The sequence below is a fragment of the Microcaecilia unicolor genome, chromosome 4 (genome assembly GCF_901765095.1).
Source record: "Microcaecilia unicolor chromosome 4, aMicUni1.1, whole genome shotgun sequence".
NCBI classification, from domain to species: domain Eukaryota; kingdom Metazoa; phylum Chordata; class Amphibia; order Gymnophiona; family Siphonopidae; genus Microcaecilia; species Microcaecilia unicolor.
The window spans coordinates 15,706,260-15,727,951 of NC_044034.1; the positions used below are offsets into that span (position 1 = coordinate 15,706,260).

Consider the following 21,692-nt stretch of genomic DNA (forward strand, 5'->3'; position numbering starts at 1 on the left):
AACATATTTATAAATGGTCTGGAAATCGGAACGACAAGTGAGGTGATTAAATTTGCAGATGACACAAAACTATTCAAAATTGTCAAAACACATGCGGACTGTGAGATATTGCAGGAAGACCTTAGGAAACTGGAAGACTGGGGCATCCAAATGGCAGATGAAATTTAATATGGACAAATGCAAAGTGATGCACATTGGGAAGAATAATCCAACTCATAGTTACCTGGGTCTACCTTAGGAATCAGCACTCAAGAAAAAGATATAGGTGTCATTGTAGACAATCTGAAATCTTTTGCCCAGTGTGCGGTGGTGGCCAAAAAAGCAAACAGGATACTAGGAGTTATTCAGTGGCGTAGGAAGGGGGGGGGGCGGTGGGGCAGTCCGCCCCGGGTGCATGCCGCTGGGGGGGTTGTCGTCTCTGCTTGTTCACTGCTCTCTCTGCCCCGGAACAGGTTACTTCCTGTTCCGGGGCAGAGAGAGCAGGGGAACCAACGGAGCCGACGCAGCTCCCAGCGACTGCACTCGGGGCACAGCGGTCCTCCCACCCGTCCCCCTTGGTAAGACTGCGCTCCGGGGCTACGCTTCTGGATTATTAGGAAAGGGATACAAAATAAGACCATGAATATTACAATGCCTCTGTATCGCTCCATGGTGCAACCTCACCTTGAGTATTTCATTCAATTCTGGTCGCCGTATCATTCGAAAAAGGTATAGCAGAATTAGAAAAGGTTCAAAGAAGAGCGACCAAAACGATAAAAGGGATGGAACTCCTCTCGTATGAGGAAAGACTAAAGAGGTTAGGGCTCTTCAGCTTGGAAAAGAGACGGCTGAGGGGAGATAAGATTGAGGTCTACAAAATCTTGAGTGGTGTGGAGTGGGTGGAGGTGAATCGATTTTTCACTCATTCAAAAAGTAAAGGGGATACACAATGAAATTACACGGAAATACTTTAAAAAACAAATAAGAGGAAATATTTTTTTCACCCACTAAACTCTGGAACTCATTGCTGGAGGATGTGGAAATGGCGGTTAGTGTATCTGGGTTTAAAAAAGGTTTGGACAGGTTCCTGGAGGAAACGTCTATAGTCTGTTATTGAAATAGACATGGGGGAAGCCACTGCTTGCCTCGGGATTGGTGGCACGGAATGGTGCTACTCTTTGGGATTCCAGGAACTTGTTATTGTTTGGGATTCTGGAATGTTGCTAAAGCTTAGCTACATCCCATAGTTTCATACAGACTCCTCTCTTCACCTGCATTAACGCTGCTTTGCCGTGAGTTCAGGCACCTCCTGCCCTGTGTAGGCTGTTTCTCGACTGCCTTTTGAGTAATAATGGACTGCCTTGAGGGATTGCAAAACACCTTTCTGTGGTTAAAACCTTTGTGACTGTATATGGTTTTGAACTCAGATTTGTTTGGCTTTTGCAGTCCTTAGAAAGGCTTTCCCAGATCTGTGTTTCTCTGCGGTAGGTTTTGCAAACCCCCTGCCACCTGCCTTACGGAAAGCCAGTGAATCATGTGTATAAATAACTCTTGGGCATGAATCACTCACAGGCTGCACTAGAGGGCTGCTGGTTTAGTGGGGAGATGGATTAATGGTGGAGGGAGATTAGCCTAGTTAATGAACGAGGGGTGGGACTTCAGTTAGTGTAGCTCCTTTCTACAATGGAAAGGCAGTCTGTGTATAACAGTAAGAGGGTGTCTGAAAAGTGACTAAGGTTTATAACTGACCTATCCTGAGCATAGGAGCCAACTTTTCAAAATTATTGGGGGTGCTAAGCCCAGTGGAAATAACCCTTCCCTGGACACATACAAGGAAATTCTCAATATTGGGGTGTGCTCAAGCACCAACAGCACCCACAGAGTCGGCTCCTATGATCCTGAGTGATTCAGGGCTGAATTTTGAGTGCAGGGTCCCTTGCAATGGGCCAGATATACCAGGCCTTTTTTCCCCTTAAGTTACAGAATGGCAAGAACCTGTTTGTGCTGTGTTTCCTAAACTATCATCAGCGGATGGGGTCACAAGCAGGGCAGTGCGATCTCTGCCCAGAGTGGCAGTCAGCACGGGGCTTGTGAGTCACTGACCAGGCCCTGCCCCCTTCTCCTTTGTGGCTTCCTGTTAGACTGGAAAACCATGCAGAGTCCTGGGATCTGTGAGAGCACACTGACACCGGAGGCATAGCCAGACTTGGTATTTTGGATGGGCCTGGAGAGATAAATTGGATAGGCCCTTCCATCTGCACGTGCCCCCCCCCCCCCCAACCACACACCACAAATATCTTCCCAGAGTTATTTTTTAAGAACATAAGAGTTGAGCGAGATCCAAGATGGCCGTGGTCTGAGACACAGCACCAGACGCGCTCCATTTCTTGCATGTGAACTCTTCCTTTGAGACCCCCTGGAATGGGCTGTTTTTAGAGATCCCTCCCCCTTTTGTTCTTAGCACCCTAGCCCAGTGTCTTATGGGACCTGTAGTTTCCCCCCTTTTTAAACATAAAGCTACTTTTTGGTTTTAAGGGGCCCTCAAGTGTGAAGCTACAGCTCTGTCGTCTCCTGACAAGGGCATGACCATGTCCTGTCACATTGCCCAGATGCCGTCATTAGAATAGGCCCTCACCCCATGGCATCAGGATGCCTAAATGGGCGTACCGACCTATAGAACCGCCTCCTTTGTGTCCCTCAGTGCCGTGAAGGATTTCAGTGCTGATGACCACCCTATGGATAGGAGGTATGACTTCCAGGGATCTTGCAACTTCACGGTGTGGACAGCAACCCATCAGCCACTTCAGACTATGTGGTGGCGGGAGGCGGGGCTGGTGGTTGGGAGGCGGGGATAGTGCTGGGCAGACTTATAAGGTCTGTGCCAGAGCCGATGGTGGAAGGCGGGGCTGGTGGTTGGGAGGCGGGGATAGTGCTGGGCAGACTTATACGGTCTGTGCCAGAGCTGGTGGTTGGGAGGTGGGGCTGGTGGTTGGGAGGCGGGGATAGTGCTGGGCAGACTTATACGGTCTGTGCCAGAGCCGGTGGTTGGGAGGTGGGGCTGGTGGTTGGGCAGACTTATACGGTCTGTAATACACAAAAAGTAGCACATATGAGTTGTCTTGTTGGGCAGACTGGATGGACTGTGCAGGTCTTTTTCTGCCGTCATCTACTATGTTACTATGTTACAAGTGAGCCAAAGGCCAGCAATAGAAAATAGTGGATCAGCAAGCAAATGTATTCGGCAACGGCCTTCTGACAGCCGTCGTTTGGAAGCAATATGCAAGCAGCGTTCTTTCTAATCTGGGGAGATGGGGGCAGGGGTGGCCTTTGCAGACCTAGTTGTCATTGTAGACAATACGCCTAAATCTCTGCTCGGTGTGTGGTGGAGGAAGTCTTACTCTTTATTGTTATACCTGATTGACCTCCCAATTAGAAATAGAACAATGTCATCGCGAACATACCTCAATCTACACCTCCCAAACTGCAAAGGTGTCAAGTACAAAACATACCACGCCTCCAGTTTCTCCTTCCTGGGTAGTCAACTTTGGAATGCTCTCCCAAGACCCATCCGAGCTATTAATAACTATTTACCTGTCAGGAAAATGTTAAAGTCCCATTTTTTCAAGCAAGTTTACCCTAATGGACCAGCTTAATTCCACCAGATCACCTACGATACTCCTGCTAAGACGTCGACGCTTACTCTGACCCCAATGTTATACTCAATCCCTCATCTTCTTCCCGCCATCCTTTATCATTTCCCTCCCATTCTCCTTCCCTTTCACCTATCATATCCTTGTCTTTTCACAAGTCCTTTGTAATGCCTTTCATAATGTAAGTAGTTATGATCATCACAATTTATAATACTGTTCCTACATTTCCTTGTTTTTACTGTATTCTTTACCATGTAAGATGCTTTCTTTTACTATGTAAGCCGCACTGGACCTGCTGTACGTGGGAAAGAGCTGGGTACAAATGTAATAAATAAATAAATAAATAAATAAAAATTCCATATACGTACCTGTTCCGTCTTCTTATATTTTCATATAGATGCTCTCGATATGGTTTTAATATAATTTCTGTACTTGGGGGACACTATTTTTTACTAGAGAACTGCTCTACTATAGTATATAACACTATTTCTCCAGAGAACTTCATATATCAATGATTTTACTTTCTTAAATACCAGTATTAGTATAACATGTGCCTACAAATTCTTTAACCTATCACTCACTCTCATTCGTTCATCCTCTTATCTCACCCAATACACTCTCGTCACAGTTCCATCACATCCTGCTCCCTGAAGAAAATCACTCTTTCATATACGTTAGTTAACATAACGTGGAGGGGCATAATTGAATGGGGCCGGCCATCTATAAGGGCGGCCGTCTCTAATGACGGCCCCGTAAACCGGCGTACCTGACCATATTATCGAAACAAGATGGCTGGCCATCTTTCGTTTCAATAATACGGTTGAGGACGCCCAAATCTCAACATTTGGGCCGCCCTTAGAGATCGCTGGCGTTAGAGATGGCCGCCATTGGTTTTCGCCGATAGTGGAAACTAATGGCGGCCATCTCAAACCCAGCCAAATCCAAGTCATTTGGTCGTGGGAGGAGCCAGCATTTGTAGTGCACTGGTCCCCCTCACATGCCAGGACACCAACCGGGTACCCTAGGGGGCACTGCAGTGGACTTCACAAAATGATCCCAGGTGCATAGCTCCCTTACCTTGGGTGCTGAGCCCCCCAACCCCCCCAAAACCTACTCCCCACAACTGCACACCACTACCATAGCCCTAAAGGGTGAAGGGGGCACCTACATGTGGGTATAGTGGGTTTTGGGTTTTTTTTGGAGGGCTCCCATTTACCACCACAAGTGTAACAGGTGGAGAGGGATGGGTCTGGGTCCGCCTGCCTGAAGTGCACTGCACCCACTAAAAACTGCTCCAGGGACCTGCATAGTGCTGTGATGGAGCTGGGTATGACATTTGAGGCTGGCAAAAAAATGTATTTAAATTTTTTTGGGGGGGTAGGAGAGGGTTGGTGACCACTGGGGGAGTAAGGGGAGGTGATCCCCGATTCCCTCCGGTGGTCATCTGGTCAGTTCGGGCACATTTTTGAGGCTTGGTCGTGAACAAAAAGGGACCAAGTAAAGTCGGCCAAATGCTCGTCAGGGCCACCCTTCTTTTTTCCATTATCGGCCGAGGCCGGCCATCTGTTAACCACGCCCCCGTCCTGCCTTCGGTACACTGCCGACACGCCCCCTTGAACTTTGGCCGGCCCTGTGACGGAAAGCAGTTGAAGCCAGCCAAAATCGGCTTTCGATTATACCGATTTGGACGGCATTAAGAGAAGGCTGGTCATCTCCCGATTTGTGTCTGAAGATGGCCGGCCTTCTCCTTCGAAAATAGGCAGGATAATGAAACAATTACATCTGTCCAACTCATATCATTGTTCATTATGCGCTGATATAGCTCTCCCTTGTGATGAAACAGAGCGTACACCGCTCAAAAAAGTTGGATTGAGTTCTTGATTTGATGTAACAAAGCTTGAATAAATAAATCCTTGCGCCTTGAATTTAATATAATTTTACATATACATCCTTTATCATTTTATGCTTATAATTGAGCAATCTTATATTTGTTCTGTTTATTTTTCATTATTGTTTAAATTTTACTGTAGACCCCTGAGGCAGGCACCTTCTGTGCCAAAACACGATGCCGTGTCGAGTCCAGCAAATAAACCCGTTTGATTATCCCATTGTTTGTTCAGCCTGCTTCCTTTTCACACTTTTTGGGCCCTGTTTACTAAGCCGTGTTATAGGCACGTTAACCGTGTACACGTCTACAATATTGAAGAGAATCCGCCTGAAGCGGAGAACTCAAACGTCCCACGGGAAAACACAGAGATAAGACAAAAAAGTGGGAGGTTGAACACTGATGCCAAAGACTGGAGAGATGTGCACTTGAGATCAAATGTTTATTGAGCAAAAAGACTCAACACAAACGTTGTGTTTCGGCCGCTAGGCCTGCATCAGGAATCTTTAAAAAGACCCTTGGTAGAGAAAAACTCCTACTTCGCTGGCAAGCGTGTTTTCTTGGCCCTTGGCCTGGATTGGCCGCTGTCGTGGACAAGATGCTGGGCTCGATGGACCCTTGGTCTTTTTCCAGTATGGCATTACTTATGTACTTATGTACTACTACTACTACTACTATTTAGCATTTTTATAGCGCTACAAAGCGTACGCAGCGCTGCACAAACATAGAAGAAGAAAGACAGTCCCTGCTCAAAGAGCTTACAATCTAATAGACAAAAAATAAAGCAAGCAAATCAATTAATGTGTAGAGGAAAGAGGAGAGGAGGGTAGGTGGAGGCGAGTGGTGACAAGTGGTTACAAGTCAAAAGCAATGTTAAAGAGGTGGGCTTTCAATCTAGATTTAAAGATGGTCAAGGATGAGGCAAGACGTAGGGGCTCAGGAAGTCTATTCCAGGCGTAGGGTGCAGCGAGACAGAAGGAGCGAAGTCTGGAGTTGGCAGTAGTGGAGAAGGGAACAGATAAGAAGGATTTATCCATGGAGCGGAGTGCACGGGAAGGGGTGTAGGGAAGGACGAGTGTGGAGAGATACTGGGGAGCAGCAGAGTGAGTACATTTATAGGTTAGTAGAAGAAGTTTGAACAGGATGCGAAAACGGATAGGGAGCCAGTGAAGCGACTTGAGGAGAGGGGTAGTATGAGAAAAGCGACCCTGGAACCGACTGGAGAGGGGAGAGGTGACTAAGTGGGAGGCCAACAAGAAGCAGATTGCAGTAGTCTAAACAAGGGGTGACAAGGGTGTGGATGAGGGTTCTGGTAGAGTGCTTGGAAAGAAAGTGCACATCTTTCCAGTCTTTGGCATCCGTGGTCAACCTCCCACTTTTTTGTCTTATCTCTGTGTTTTCTCGTGAGACGTTTGAGTTCTCTGCTTCAGGCGGATTCTCTTCAATATTGTAGACGTGTACAATATTCCTATAGGCGTCTACACAGTTGGCGCACGTGCTAATTGTAGGCGCGTTAAAAATGCTAACGCACCTTAGAAAACAGGGTCCTTTGTTTTAGTCTCTGGGTACAGCATGGACGATACACAATTACATATGTAAATTAAAGACTCCCTATAATTTACATGTGTTTTTCAGCAATCTAGATGTGAGCGTCTACATATGCTCTATGTAAGTGCACACATCAAAATATAGGCATGAATTTCACCTGTTAAGCTAGTATTCTATAAAGAAAAGTAGACGCCTAACAGTAGACACCCATTTATGGAATTGCTTTCCATGTGAGTGGAATTTTGTTGACAAATCCAGTGCTAGGGAGAACATAAATTAGAAGCTAATCCACATGGGTTCCTGGAGTAGATCCTTAGTGGTATCAAGGACAAGGAGTGAAGCCAGTTGAGATAATCTGGAATTTGGCATGCACAACAAATATCACAACTAAAAGGGTTCTACATGAAAAGGTTGGAAAAACAAATTCCAGAGGGTTTGAAGAGACCCAGCGGGATTGCCAATGGTGTTTGCTCCCCTCCCTCTGGAGCCTCATTTAGGGGTCCGTTTTCTAAGCCACGGCAAAAAGTGACCTTCAGTAGTGTGGGCGCGTTTTTTCGCAGTTTTTACCGCGTCTGGGAAAAAGGGCTTTTTTTTCAATGGGCCGGGAAAAGGGCCTGCGGTAAAATTGAAACTAGTGTGTGCCTATTTACGGCCTGAACCTTTAACGCCACCCATTGATCTAGCGGTCAGAGCTCACGCACTACACATCCAGTGACCGGTAGGCGCGCACCAACTGCCGATTAATACCGGAAACGCAGTACGCGGTAGGAAATAAAATAATTTGTCCTGGCAGTATGGGTGCACGTCAAATCTGAAATTACCGCCGGAGGGGGGGGGGTGTACTAGCCTGGCGGTAGCCTTCTTTTGGTGTGCGCTGCACGCGCGTAGAGCCTACCGCACCTTTCTCAAAGGGCCCCTTAGTGCTGTGAGGTTCTGAGTCCATCTTCAAGGGACCTGGGGGTCATCTTTCAGATTTCAGGATGCGGTAGAACTGAGGACCCAAACAAAAAAAGCCAGAATGCTGCAGATCCGTATGTTTCACACAGTTTTGAAATGACTTCTTTTTTTGTGCAAGGGTTTAATTTCTGCCGCTTCTAGAAGGGAAAAAAAATTGCACAAGAAGGCATCACAGCAGAAATTTTGTCCAGTTTGTTAATTTTATGCTACAGGGGCAGAAGCCCGACTATTTCTTTTTTCCAGATGCTTTTCCTTGCACAAAGTTTCCCCTTCCAGAATTTGCTGGACTCACTTGTCTGAAAAATGAGACTGTAAAGAGTTTTTTTTTTTCTTGGTGCTGTTGAAACATGCAACTCTTGCGTTTTCAGTTCTGCCTTTGATGTGGCTGGATCTCACATGCTTGTCTGCCTGCCTTTTTACCCTCCTCTGCTTTTGGGAAAACTAGATGATGTGCTGTATAACTAAGAACATTAGAATAGCCATACTGGGTCAGACCAACGGTCCATCTAGCCCAGTATCCTGCTTCCAGCAGTGGCTAATCCAGGTCACAAATACCTGGCAGAAACCCAAATTGTGGCAACATTCCATGTAGAACCCCAAAGAATAGCAAGATTCTGGAACCCTAGAGAGTAACAAGATTCCATGCAGAATCCCAAAGAGTAGCAACATTCCATGTAGAACCCCAAAGAATAGCAAGATTCTGGAATCCTAAAGACTGACAAGATTCCATCCAGAATCCCAAAGAGTAGTAACATTCCATGCTACGAATCCCAGGACAAGTAATAGTCCTCTGCATTTTGAACATTAGAATAGCCATACTGGGTCAGACCAACGGTCCATCTAGCCCAGTATCATGCTTCCAGCAGTGGCTAATCCAGGTCACAAGTACCTGGCAGAAACCCAAATTGTGGCAACATTCCATGTAGAACCCCAAAGAATAGCAAGATTCTGGAACCCTAGAGAGTAACAAGATTCCATGCAGAATCCCAAAGAGTAGCAACATTCCATGTAGAACCCCAAAGAATAGCAAGATTCTGGAATCCTAAAGACTGACAAGATTCCATCCAGAATCCCAAAGAGTAGTAACATTCCATGCTACGAATCCCAGGACAAGTAATAGTCCTCTGCATTTTGAACATTAGAATAGCCATACTGGGTCAGACCAACGGTCCATCTAGCCCAGTATCATGCTTCCAGCAGTGGCTAATCCAGGTCACAAGTACCTGGCAGAAACCCAAATTGTGGCAACATTCCATGAAGAACCCCAAAGAATAGCAAGATTCTGGAACCCTAGAGAGTAACAAGATTCCATGCAGAATCCCAAAGAGTAGCAACATTCCATGTAGAACCCCAAAGAATAGCAAGATTCTGGAATCCTAAAGACTGACAAGATTCCATCCAGAATCCCAAAGAGTAGTAACATTCCGTGCTACGAATCCCAGGACAAGTAATAGTCCTCTGCATTTTGAACATTAGAATAGCCATACTGGGTCAGACCAACGGTCCATCTAGCCCAGTATCATGCTTCCAGCACTGGCTAATCCAGGTCACAAATACCTGGCAGAAACCCAAGTGGTAGCATTATTATTTATAGTACTTGTATCCCACATTTTCCCACCTATTTGCAGGCTCAATGTGGCTTACAAAGACCTGTTAAGGCATCACCATTTTAGGATAAGAGATACAATTGGTGTTACAAAGAGATCGAAGATGACAGGAAAGATATATGCAAACTGATATAGAGCTTTGACTTTCAGAGTAAGGGTGGAGTGATGAGGTGTGTAATTAATCTATGGGTTGACGTAGTAGGCCTTATTGAAGAGAGAGGTTTTCAGATATTTGCAGAAATTGGTTATTTCATTGATTGTTTTCACATTAGTCGGTAGTGCATTCCACATCTGCGTGCTAATGTAAGAAAAGCTGGTCGCATGTGTTACTTTGTATTTTACTCCTTTACAGCTGGAGAAGTGAAGATTGAGAAATGAGCGGGCTGATCTTATAGCGTTTCTGGGAGGCAGGTCCACGAGGTCTAGCATGTAGGTCAGGGCATCTCCGTGAATGATTTTATGAACAATCGTGCAGATCTTGAACGTGGTGCCTTCTTTAAGCGGGAGCCAGTGAAGTTTCTCTCTTAGGGGTTTTGCACTTTCATATTTTGTTTTTCTGAATACGAGTCTGGCTGCGGTGTTCTGGGCTGTCTGGAGTTTCTTGATAGTCTGCTCCTTGCAACCAGCATAAGGTGCGTTGCAGTAGTCTAGATGACTTAGCACCATTGATTGTTATTTGTAGCATTTATACCCCGCTCTTTCCCGCTTGATAGCAGGTTCAGTGCGGCTTACATGGTATGGTACAAAGTAGTACAGAGTTAATACAAAGTATGGAACAAAGTATCAGAGATGACATAGTTACATAGGGTGTGGTACAGGGCATTTTTTGAGGGGGTACTTGGGGGTACTGAGTACCGGCACCTTTTCCATTGTCTGCAAAAATTGACCCATAGACCCCAAGTTTTAATGAAAGAGCTCAGGCTCTACACAACAGTTCTGCCTTGTCATAGATTTTGTGACCGGTTGCAGTGGGCCTGGCTATTGTGGGATGAGTCCCTCAGTGATCACCTCCCCTGAAGGGTAGCCTAGCATTTGAGTACTGGCACCTTTTTTACTAGGAAAAACACACTGGTGTGGTACAAGTATCACATAATTAGTACAATGCAAGAGACAAGGTATCAGAGATGACATTGTTACATAGAGTAGGTCAATCGTAAAAGATGTGGGGAAAGGATTGGTGTTTGGGTAATACTACGAAAGATGGATCTCGGGAAGAAAGGTTTTACTCTTTTGAGTTTCCACATAAGAGTGCTACCAATCCCAGGGCAAGCAGTGGCTTCCTCCATGTCCATCTCAACTACATAGCAAACTTTACTGAATATCCTTTGTTGGTGGGACTCTCCAGGTCCTGATGGCTACTAATTTTTGTTTTTTTTTTTGCTCTGCAGAAACCCCTCGGTTGGAGTTGAAAAGCAACATGGACAGGCAGTATTATGTGGCCCGTCTCTCCATCACGCATAATGGATATTTGCATAAGACCGCCTCCATGTGCAAAGCTGTCCATGAGCGTAAATCCCGCGAAGGTAGGTGTTCTGCTGTAGACGAAAGAAAGCAAATAATGGGATTTTCATTGCTGATTTTGAAAAAAACAACAACAACAAATGAAGCATTGTGATAGGTGCTCGCCTGCTGCGTGTCTGTGATATCATCAGACTCCATTTTCTTCAAAATGAATGGAACCTCTGTTCTTTTCAAGGAGGTATCATAAGACGGGAGACAGCCTGACATTACAAGGCTGAAGCCAGTCCACCCAAGGTGGTTTTCATTCTCTCCAATGCAGCTACCACCATCTTGGTACACCCAAATCATGTCCTTGATAGGGCAACAATCTCCACCTACTGACTTCAGCCCACAGAATGGACCAAGCATCCTCCTGCTGTCTCCAGTCTTATTAAACCTCCTTAGTTCTTTTGCATACACGCGCTAAAGGGTCATACCATTTAATGTAACACCAGTGACCTGAAGGTCCAGTAGGGGACCCACCATGTTTCAAAATAACTGAATCTCGTTTATTTATCTCTATAACAAGTAAATGGCTGGGTATACAGTAATAAAACTCAGCTTACAAATAGGTCTACGAGAGAGCTATAAAATGATCATGTAACAAATATGTAACCTGATAAATATGCTTTGCAAACTCCACATATAATAAAGGTACTTCAAGATGTCAAGCGAAAATGATAAATGTTAATGCTGAGACTGGTATACTCCAAATCAATTTGCAGACAAAAATTTGCCGAATTTGTTATTTTCACTGACAAATATCCACCGTTTGCTGCGATGAAACAGCCTAGTGAAACTAGTTTATTTAGATTTAGCTAATGCCTTTTGCCATAGTAACTCAAGGTGGGTTGCATCAGGTACGGTGTACATTCCCCTGTCCCCAGAGGGCTTACAGAAGGGCTAAGATGTACAGCTGGTATTTAACCCAGGCTCTTTTTTTTATACAGTCAGACCTAGTTACTAATGAGGAAAGAAGCGTATTCTGTAAGGAACGTAGGTGTCTGTATGTAACATAAGAGTAGCCATACTGGGTCAGACCAATGGTCCATCTAGCCCAGTATCCTGTTTTCCAAACAGTGGCCAAGCCAGGTCACAAGTACCTGGCAGAAACCCAAATCGTTGCAACATTCTATGTAGAACCCCAAAGAATAGCAAGATTCTGGAATCCTAAAGAGTGGCAAGATTCTATGCAGAATCTCAAAGAGTAGCAACATTCCATGTAGAACCCCAAAGAATAGCAACATTCTAGAATCCTAAAGAGTGACAAGATTCCAGGCAGAATTTATTTGTTGCATTTGTATCCCACATTTTCCCACCTATTTGCAGGCTCAATGTGGCTTACATAGTACCGTGATTGCGATCGCCAATTCTGGTATGACAAATGCAGAGTGGTATTGCATTGGAGTTCATGAGTGACAGAGTAAATTAGGTAATCAAGGAGGAAGAGTTAAGTTTATGTCCAGTTCTGGTATAGGTTTTGTTGTGTTGCAGGGGTCAGGTGTTTAAGAATCTCAAAGAGTAGCAACATTCCATGTAGAACCCCAAAGAATAGCAAGATTCTGGAATCTTAAAGAGTGACAAGTTGCTTCCCATGTTTGTCTCAATAGCAGACTATGGACTTTTCCTCCAGGAATTTGTCCAAACCTTTTTTAAACCCAGATACGCTATCTGCTGTTACTACATTCTTACCTTAGAAGTAATCATAAGGCTGTATTAGTCAGGAAATACATTTTGGGTTAAATTTTGTCTTGCATTCTTTGTAATTCCATGGTGTATATGCTGGCTTCTTGGATTTGTGATCTGCTTAGAACTATAAGGTAGTAGCAGTATATAAGTCCCATTTTACATTATGTAATGTTTTGCAAGCCGTAGAACTGGTGTTGATATGTGGGTGGACACCCTCTTGCAGATATTTGCATGCAGATCTCTGTGAATATTCATTGTGGATATCCCAAAAACCTGACTGGCTGGGGTGCCTCCTCCCTCCTGCCTCCAGGATCAGGTTTGGGTACCACTGATGTAGACAATAGGCAGCTCTGTAGAAGCTAGAGGCTGACCGAACCAGGATTCTTGGTTGCGACTGAAACCGAACCGGCAACCAAAAGTTGCAGTTCGATTTTGGTTGAAACCGAACCCACCTCTCCACTGTGATTGTTCTTGGAGGTCCCCGACCCCCTCCTGCGATCACTTTTGTTGCTGCCGCGCCCCCCCCCCCCCCCGCATCAACTCTTGGTTCTTCCCATCTTACCACCCACCACTCGAAGGTCCTCCTCAGGCCTATCTTTAAACCTCCTGGTGGTCTACTGAGTCTTGAGCAAGAGCGATCCCCAGTCACTCTTGCTCCCACCAGTTCCACAGCCAAAACGGCTGTCTGTATGTCCTGCGGCAGCCTCGTGAGACTGCTATTGGAGGTCTCAGCAGCCCTCTTGGAATTGGAAGCAGCATAAGTAGGATACCAGGCTAGATGGACCATTGGTCTGACCCAGTATGGCTATTCTTATGTTCTTAATCTCCATTGGCTCCTGCTTATGCTGTTTCCAATCTCAAAATGGCTTCTGGGACCTCCTGCAGCAGTGTTGCAAGGCTGCTGTAGGATGTTCCGGCAGCCATTTTGGCTGTAGAACTGGCAGAGGTAAGAGCAACTGGGGATCGCTTTTGCCCTGAATACCCACTAGACCACCAGAAGGTTAAGAGGTAGGCTCAAGGAGGGCCATTAGGTGGTGGGAGGGTGGAGGGAGTGCCAGGCGGAAAGTGATTGAGGGAGGGGAGGCACATGGCGGAGAGCGATTATAGGGGTGGGGGCATGGGGAGGGAGGGTTCAATTTCAGCTGAAAATGCACTTGCATTTTTGGCTGAAAGCTGAACCTGGATTTCGGGTCAGTTTTGCTCTAGTAGATGCCTGCTTACTCTGCCTCATTCCTAATCCCAATTCTCTCTGTCTGTGTGTGGATCCCCATTCGTTCATAAAATCTCGTGTCACATGTAACCCAACATGCACAGAAACAGGGGTAGTGCAGTCTAGTACATTTGTAGCAGGGATCATGGGCCAGCCAAGACCTTCGTTTGGGGTTGTGACCTAGGCAGGCCCACCATAGGACATCATTGCTCAGCTTAGTGCCTGTTCTGGATTGGTTGTTCTTCCTTTTCATGTTCTTAACCAATGATGTTTTTCCCGGATCCCAGAAGATGTACTGGGTGCCCACGGTCGCCGCCTCATTTACCGTCTAGCAGCAGTAAGGGCACAGCTGTGGTTTTGTTTCCTTTCTCTCTTCAGAATTCAGTCGGAGGTGGTGCGTCCTCAATGACGGAGTCCTCAGTTACTACGACAGTGACAGAAATTCTGCCCCGAATGGAGAGATCGCCATGATGGAAATTGTGTGCCTGGTGGTCAACCCACCAGACACCCACGGGTGAGCCCCTAAGTTGCCCTAAATTTAGATGTGACCAACAGGTCAGTCCATGCACCTACTACCCTTTCCATAAAGAAATAATTTCTTCTATTACACCTTTTCCATATCCAGTCATTCCAGAGCTTCCTTTCAAATGAAAGAGTCCCATCTCCTGTGCATGGACATAGTTAAGTGTCTCTCTCATATCTCCCCTCTCCTGCCTTTCTTACGAAGATCTCTGAGCATTTTAGTGGTCTCCCTCTGGACTGACTTCATCCTGTTTATATCTTTTTGAGGGTGTGGTCTCCAGAATTGCACATAAATGAGGTCTCCCCAGAGGCTTATACAAAGGCATTATGACCTCCTTATTCCTGTTGGCCATTCCTCTCTCTATGCACTGAAGCATTCTTCTGGCTTTTGCTGTTAGCTTTTCTACCTGTTTGGATACCTTAAGATAGGGTTACCATATGTCCGGATTTACCCGGACATGTCCTCTTTTTGAGGACATATCCGGGCAACCGGGCGGGTTTGGCCAATCTGCCCGTTTGCCCAGATTTCTGGACAAACGGGCAGATTGCTAGCCTCCCCTCCCCTTTCTTACTACTGCCCTGGTGGTCTAGTGACCTCTTCCACCTTCGGGGCAGGAAAGAGCCCCCTCTTTCCTGCCCGGAGCGCTGCCCTGCATGCATCCTTCCTGTTCCTGATCTCGGCGCCGATTCAAAATGGCCGCCGAGAGTTGACGTGACCTCGTGAGACTTCAACTCTCGGCAGCCATTTTGAATCGGCACCGAGATCAGGAACAGGAAGGATGCATGCAGGGCAGCGCTCCGTGCAGGAAAGAGGGGGCTCTTTCCTGCCCCAAAGAGGTCACTAGACCACCAGGGCAGTAGTAAGGTAAGGGGAGGGGGGTGACGGGGTGTGTGACAGGGGGGGAGCGGAAATGTGACAGGGGCGGAGCTAGGGCATGAAAGGGGGCGTGGTGGGTGTGTGGTGGGGCGGGGCATGTGTCCTCCTTTTTGGGGGACAAAAGATGGTAGCCCTGCCTTAAGATCATCAGACATGGTCAGCCCCTGGTCCACTCTTCTTTAGTGCACAGATGTACGTCACTCCCTATACTGTTCCACCCCTTTGGGATTTTACAACACAAACGCATGACCCTGCATTTTTTATAATTATCTTTTAGCTGCTATACTCTAGAGTAGGGTTGTCGAACCCGAACCCTCAAGGGCCACAATCCAGTTGGATTTTCAGGATTTCGCCAATGAATATGCATGAGATCTATTTGTATACACTGCCTCCATTGTTTGCGGTGGCGTAGCAAGGGCTTGGCGGTGGGGGCGGTCCGCCCCGGGTGCACGCCTCTGAAGGTGCAGAGATCAGCCGCGCACCTGTCGGCTCCGCTGGTTCCCTGCTCCCTCTGCCCCAGAACAGGGGGGGGGGGGCTTGATGCACCGGAGAGGGGGGTGTCATTGCGTCGGGGGTGTGTGTGTGTGTGTGTTGTACTGCACCCTGGGGGGACGGACGCCGCTGCACCTGGGGGGGGGGGTGCGCAGTGGTGATCTGCCCCGGGTGGCAGCCGACCTCAGAACGCCACTGATTGTATGCAACTAGATTTCATGCATATTCATTGGGAAAATCCTGAAATCTCGACCTGGTGAGGGCCGAGGTTGGACACCCCTGCTCTAGACCATTCTTCTCTAGATTCCTCCTCATGGTATCCACACCTTCCTGACTGTCTAGCCAAGCAGAAAGTGGTGAACCAATGGAAGAGAGTCTCCACTCCTTAATTAATGAGTGGTAATGCTTATTTATTATTATCATTAATGAGGCTACCATGGTTGGTTGGCAGACCCACCCTTCACGCCTTCCTTCAAATGGTTTGTCCTTCTCTCCTTTCTCAACCCTTTTTCTCATGTCTTTTTCCAATTGCAGGTTTGTAAGCACTTTTGAAATCTACACTGAAACGGAGAGGATGTACCTTTTTGGGCTGGATAATCCCGAGGAGGCAAGGGAGTGGATCAGTTCCATAGCCAAGGTAAAAAATAAAAAATCCTTACCAGCTCCTGGTTGCTAGATCTTTCTGCTCAAAGGTGGTGGTTTATAAAATGGAGTGGAGTGGAGTGGAGGAGTGGCCTAGTGGTTAGGGTGGTGGACTTTGGACCTGGGGAACTGAGGAACTGAGTTCAATTCCCACTTCAGGCACAGGCAGCTCCTTGTGACTCTGGGCAAGTCACTTAACACTCCATTGCCCCATGTAAGCCGCATTGAGCCTGCCATGAGTGGGAAAGCGCGGGGTACAAATGTAACAAAAATAAAATAGATACTATTGGAGATTCTACATGGAATGTTGCTATTCCACTAGCAACATTCCATGTAGAAGGCTGCGCAGGCTTCTGTTTCTGTGAGTCTGACGTCCTGCACGTATGTGCAGGACGTCAGACTCACAGAAGCAGAAGCCTGCGCGGCCACATTGGTGATCTGCAAGGGCCGACTTCGACATGGAATGTTGCTAGTGGAATCTCAAATAGTAGTAACAGTGGAGGAGTGGCCTAGTGGTTAGGGTGGTGGACTTTGGTCCTGGGGAACTGAGTTTGATTCCCACTTCAGGCACAGGCAGCTCCTTGTGACTCTGGGCAAGTCACTTAACCCTCCATTGCCCCATGTAAGCTGCATTGAGCCTGCCATGAGTGGGAAAGCGCAGGGTACAAATGTAACAAAAAAAATGGGACTGTACCATTAAGCCAGGTTGAAAATACTAATAGGGTACATCTTAATACAAAACGCTAGCTGTTAATATAGGGTACCTCCTGTGACACTAAGCCTCAGTGAATAAATGTAACTCAGGGTTGAATATTGCTAAGCATGCTACTGAAAAAGCGATGCCATCAGAGTTTACATGCTTTTGAGCACCTACTTTCATTAAAGTTAAAGGTGTTGATTGCATCCTCCATGCTGAAACCTTGAAGAAACCCTTGTGTCATTCCCTGACCTGGTACAAATGATAAAGTCCTCTTCCCTTGTACGTAAGTATTGCCATACTGGGACAGACCAAAGGTTTATTTAGCCCAGCATCCTGCTTCCAACAGTGGCCAATCCAGGTCACAAATACCTGGCAAGATCCCCAAACAGTACAATACATTTGATGCTGCTTATCTTAGAAATAAGCAGTGGATTTTCCCCAAGTCCATTTTAATAATAGTTTATGGTCTTTTCTTTTAGGAAGCTAGCCAAACCTTTTTTTAAACCCTGCTAAGCTAATGTATCGCTTTTACTACATTCTCTGGCAACAAATCCCAGACTTTAATTACACATTGAGTGAAGAAATATTTTCTCCAATTCGTTTTAAATGTACTACTTTGTAGCTTCATTGCCTGCTCCCTAGTCCTGGTATTTTTGGAAAGAGTAAACAATTGATTCACGTCTACCCGTTCCACTCCACTCATTATTTTATAGACTTCTATCATATCTGTCCTCCATATATTTCAGTGCTGTGGCCCAAGTCCTCTTCCCTTGTACAGTGTCTCCTTATGTTTCAATGCTGTGGCCAATCAGAGGTTATAGATCAAGGTGAACATGGCTGTGCAGATGTACATGTCAAAACCTTTAAGGGGTAAGGGTAGGGGGCATGCATTTGATATATCACCTTTCCATGGTACAACCAAAGTGGTTTACATATTAGATGCAGGCCTCTCTTTGACCCCAGTGAGTTCACAATCTTAAGTTTTGTACCTGGAGCAATGGAGGGTTAAGTGACTTAGATTTCTCATTTTTCCATGAGCAGGGAATTGTGATTGTTGTGTTAGTCCACATGGATATAGGGAAAAAAAGGGTCAGCAACCAAGTTACGGGTGAGATCTCTTTATTGGCCTAATGAATCTTTTACAAGCTGTCAAAGTGTTATCCTGTCTTCGTCAGGACAGGGAAGAAACAAAGCAGTTACGTTGGGGTTAAATAGTACAAAGTCATTTAGGTTTTTGTTAGTACATCGGAGTGAAAGAGGGCTGGGAGATGAGACATTATTAAACATCATTCAGTGAAAGACAAGCCAAAGAGCCAGGTCTTCATATGCTTTTTGACAAATTTCACAAACATTTGCAGCAAGCTTTGTAAATTGCATTGAGTAATTTTGGACCAATGGAGGAAAAGACAGTAATGGATCTTGCTGGTTTGTGTTTTCCCTGCAGACACCTGCAGGGAATAGGGAGAAAGACAGGCTTTCCTTTCCACTTCCTCTCTGTGTGCTCACTGTTCTCCCGGTGGTGATGTTGGTGGTGGTGGGGGGGGGGGGGGTATTCAAAAGATTTAGCTATTTTATTTATTTAGTGGGATTTTGCTCACACCTTTTTCAGTGGTAGCTCACAGTGGGTATTTCCAGGGGCGTAGCCAGACCTCGCTGGGAGCGGGGGCCACAGCCCTAGTTGGGGGGGACACTGTTTAGCCCCCCCTCCCGCCGACGCCCGCCCCCCCCCAGCCGACGCTGCCACATTGAACCCCCCCCGACGATCCCCTTGAACCCCCCTCCTGCCACCAGCCCTCCCCCGCCATCGCCACCCGCCCCGCCGCTTCACATACCTTGTTGTTTGCTGGCCCTGCCAGCCGAGAATCTAGTTCTTCGGCGCCGGAGTAGCGTCTTCATTCAATGCAGTTCCTGGCGTGATCAGCTGTTTCTGACGCCTTGCGTCACGTACGGCGGGGGGGGGGGGGGCTGGTGGCGGGAGGGGGGTTCAAGGGGATCGTCGGGAGGGGGCCAGGGCCAAATCTAGGGGGGCCCATGCCCCCTCAGGCCCCACGTAGCTACGCCACTGGGTATTTCCCTGTCCCTGGAGGGCTCACAATCTAAGTTTGTACCTGAGGCAATGCAGGGTTAAGTGACTTGCTCGAGATCACAAGGAGCAGTAGTGGGATTTGAACCGGCCACCTCTGAATGTCACGATTGGTGCTCTAACCACTAGGCCACTCCTGGGCAGGAAGTTGAGGGAGTGGGCCATCAATATTCAGAGGCATTTAACCACTGAATATCTCTGCTAACTGGCCATTCCTTAACCGGTTAGGTTAGGGGCAGGCCAGGGGCGGAGTTAGGGTGAAGTGCCAACGTAGCTAATTACTGGTGATATTCAGTCCGCTAAACGGCTACGTAACCGCATAAAGTTAGGACAGCAAAACAGTGAATTAACCAGACACCCTTTTGAATATGGGCTGGTGCCTGGTTCACTTGCAGATTAGCAGACATAGCCAGATATTCAAGGCCGAGAGCTGCACGTGTGTCTGCCTGCAGTGGTTTAATACCACTGTAAACCATTTAACAATTCAGGCTGAATATCGTCTCCTAGATTATTTGCTGGAATGATGCAGTGCGACTCGGTGAGAGGGGGGTTAGCAAATGGGTCAGGCCGTCTACTGTCCGGGCATGTCCCATGGAGTGCTCAGATTGATATGGCTTTTTCATTTGCTTGTGGTGATACGTGTCTTAAGAAAAACATGGTGTGATCTTAACCTTTTTTGCTGGTGATTTATTTTATTTTTGTTACATTTGTACCCTGCGCTTTCCCACTCATGGCAGGCTCAATGCAGCTTACATGGGGCAATGGAGGGTTAAGTGACTTGCCCAGAGTCACAAGGAGCTGCCTGTGCCTGAAGTGGGAATTGAACTCAGTTCCTCAGGACCAAAGTCCACCACCCTAACCACTAGGCCACGCCTCCACTGTTGCTACTATTTGAGATTCTACATGGAATGTTGCTATTCCACTAGCAACATTCCATGTAGAAGTCGGCCCTTGCAGATCACCAATGTGGCCGCGCAGGCTTCTGCTTCTGTGAGTCTGACGTCCTGCACGTACGTGCAGGACGTCAGACTCACAGAAACAGAAGCCTGCGCAGCCTTCTACATGGAATGTTGCTAGTGGAATAGCAACATTCCATGTAGAATCTCCAATAGTAGCAACATTCCATGTAGAATCTCCAATAGTATCTATTTTATTTTTGTTACATTTGTATCCCACGCTTTCCCACTCATGGCAGGCTCAATGCGGCTTACATGGGGCAATGGAGGGTTAAGTGATTTGCCCTGTGATGTGTTCCAGTACTGACCATCATTTTCCCCTCGGTTCCTTCTTCAGCTGATGGCATGTATTAGGACAACCTTTCACTACTCAACAGGACTCAACCACAATATTTAATGCAAGTGTTACTTAATATTCAAACGGGGGTTGCAAACAACCTGGCAATAATTATCTCTATGTAATGGAGTAAAAAGCCTCTGTATTCATTTTACTTATTGCATTTGTATCCCACATTTTCCCACCAATTTGCAGGCTCAATGTGGCTTACAGAGTTTTGTTATGACAAGTTAATTCCAGGATTTCACATATAAGAAGTATTTGTATAATTACAATTACTCTACAAACCAAAACAGGGAATTTCCAAAACCCGTATAATATAAATTCTACTCTCAAAAAATGGTTTGAAAAATAAATCCAATATAATGGTGTGACACCCTGTAACTCATTAATCCACAATCGGGATCATCTCCAATAAATAACAAGGAACCTCAAACCTCCTCATGGAGAACACATTGCTACTATAGCTTGGTTCACCATTTAAATAAGGAGTAGAGTACTATCACTGGTTCCGGTGAGGAAAAGAAGAGAAAAAAAGCCAACCGCAAAAACTCAAACTTACTTGAGAAAACCGGATGGCATAAAAACTCTCCTTCCCCTTCACTATCTAAAGAGTTAAACTACGTGAACCACTCCTCTTGTAATGTATCCCCCCACAACTACTCATCCATTAATTAAAACCCGGACCCTAATGCTGAAAAAACCCCTGTTGTACAGACTGAAACCCAAAACTAGAGAAACATCGCAGGATTATTCAACCCCATGAAATGTACGCTGTCTTCAAAAACTGCAGGCTTAATCCACCTACATAATCTAAGCACAAATCAGTTTGTTCACGTCCTCTTTTCACAACAATATTCACTTATCTGTATGTCGAGAACTCGGGGCTCAGCTAGTTATACTTATCCAGGCTGATGATAATCCAATGTGGAGTAGATACCCAACTGTTCAGTTATCTGAAACACCATCCGTGTCTCCCTTCTTCTCTTCAACAAGTGCGCCTTGTTTCGCCAAAATCCAGGCTGCTTCAGGAAGGTTCCTGTCTCGGATCCTAATAT

The 21,692-nt window shown here is 46.3% G+C and overlaps 1 protein-coding gene across 3 annotated transcripts in view; it reads left to right on the plus strand.

The window, feature by feature from the left end:
* ARAP1 (ArfGAP with RhoGAP domain, ankyrin repeat and PH domain 1) overlaps positions 1–21,692 on the plus strand; it is a 319,552-nt gene that overhangs the window by 214,757 nt on the left and 83,103 nt on the right. For all 3 annotated transcript variants that reach the window (XM_030199983.1, XM_030199984.1, XM_030199985.1), the window contains 3 exons: positions 11,015–11,149; positions 14,404–14,539; positions 16,451–16,553. In XM_030199983.1, the coding sequence (XP_030055843.1) occupies positions 11,015–11,149; positions 14,404–14,539; positions 16,451–16,553 (374 nt within the window). The remainder of the gene's footprint in view (positions 1–11,014; positions 11,150–14,403; positions 14,540–16,450; positions 16,554–21,692) is intronic.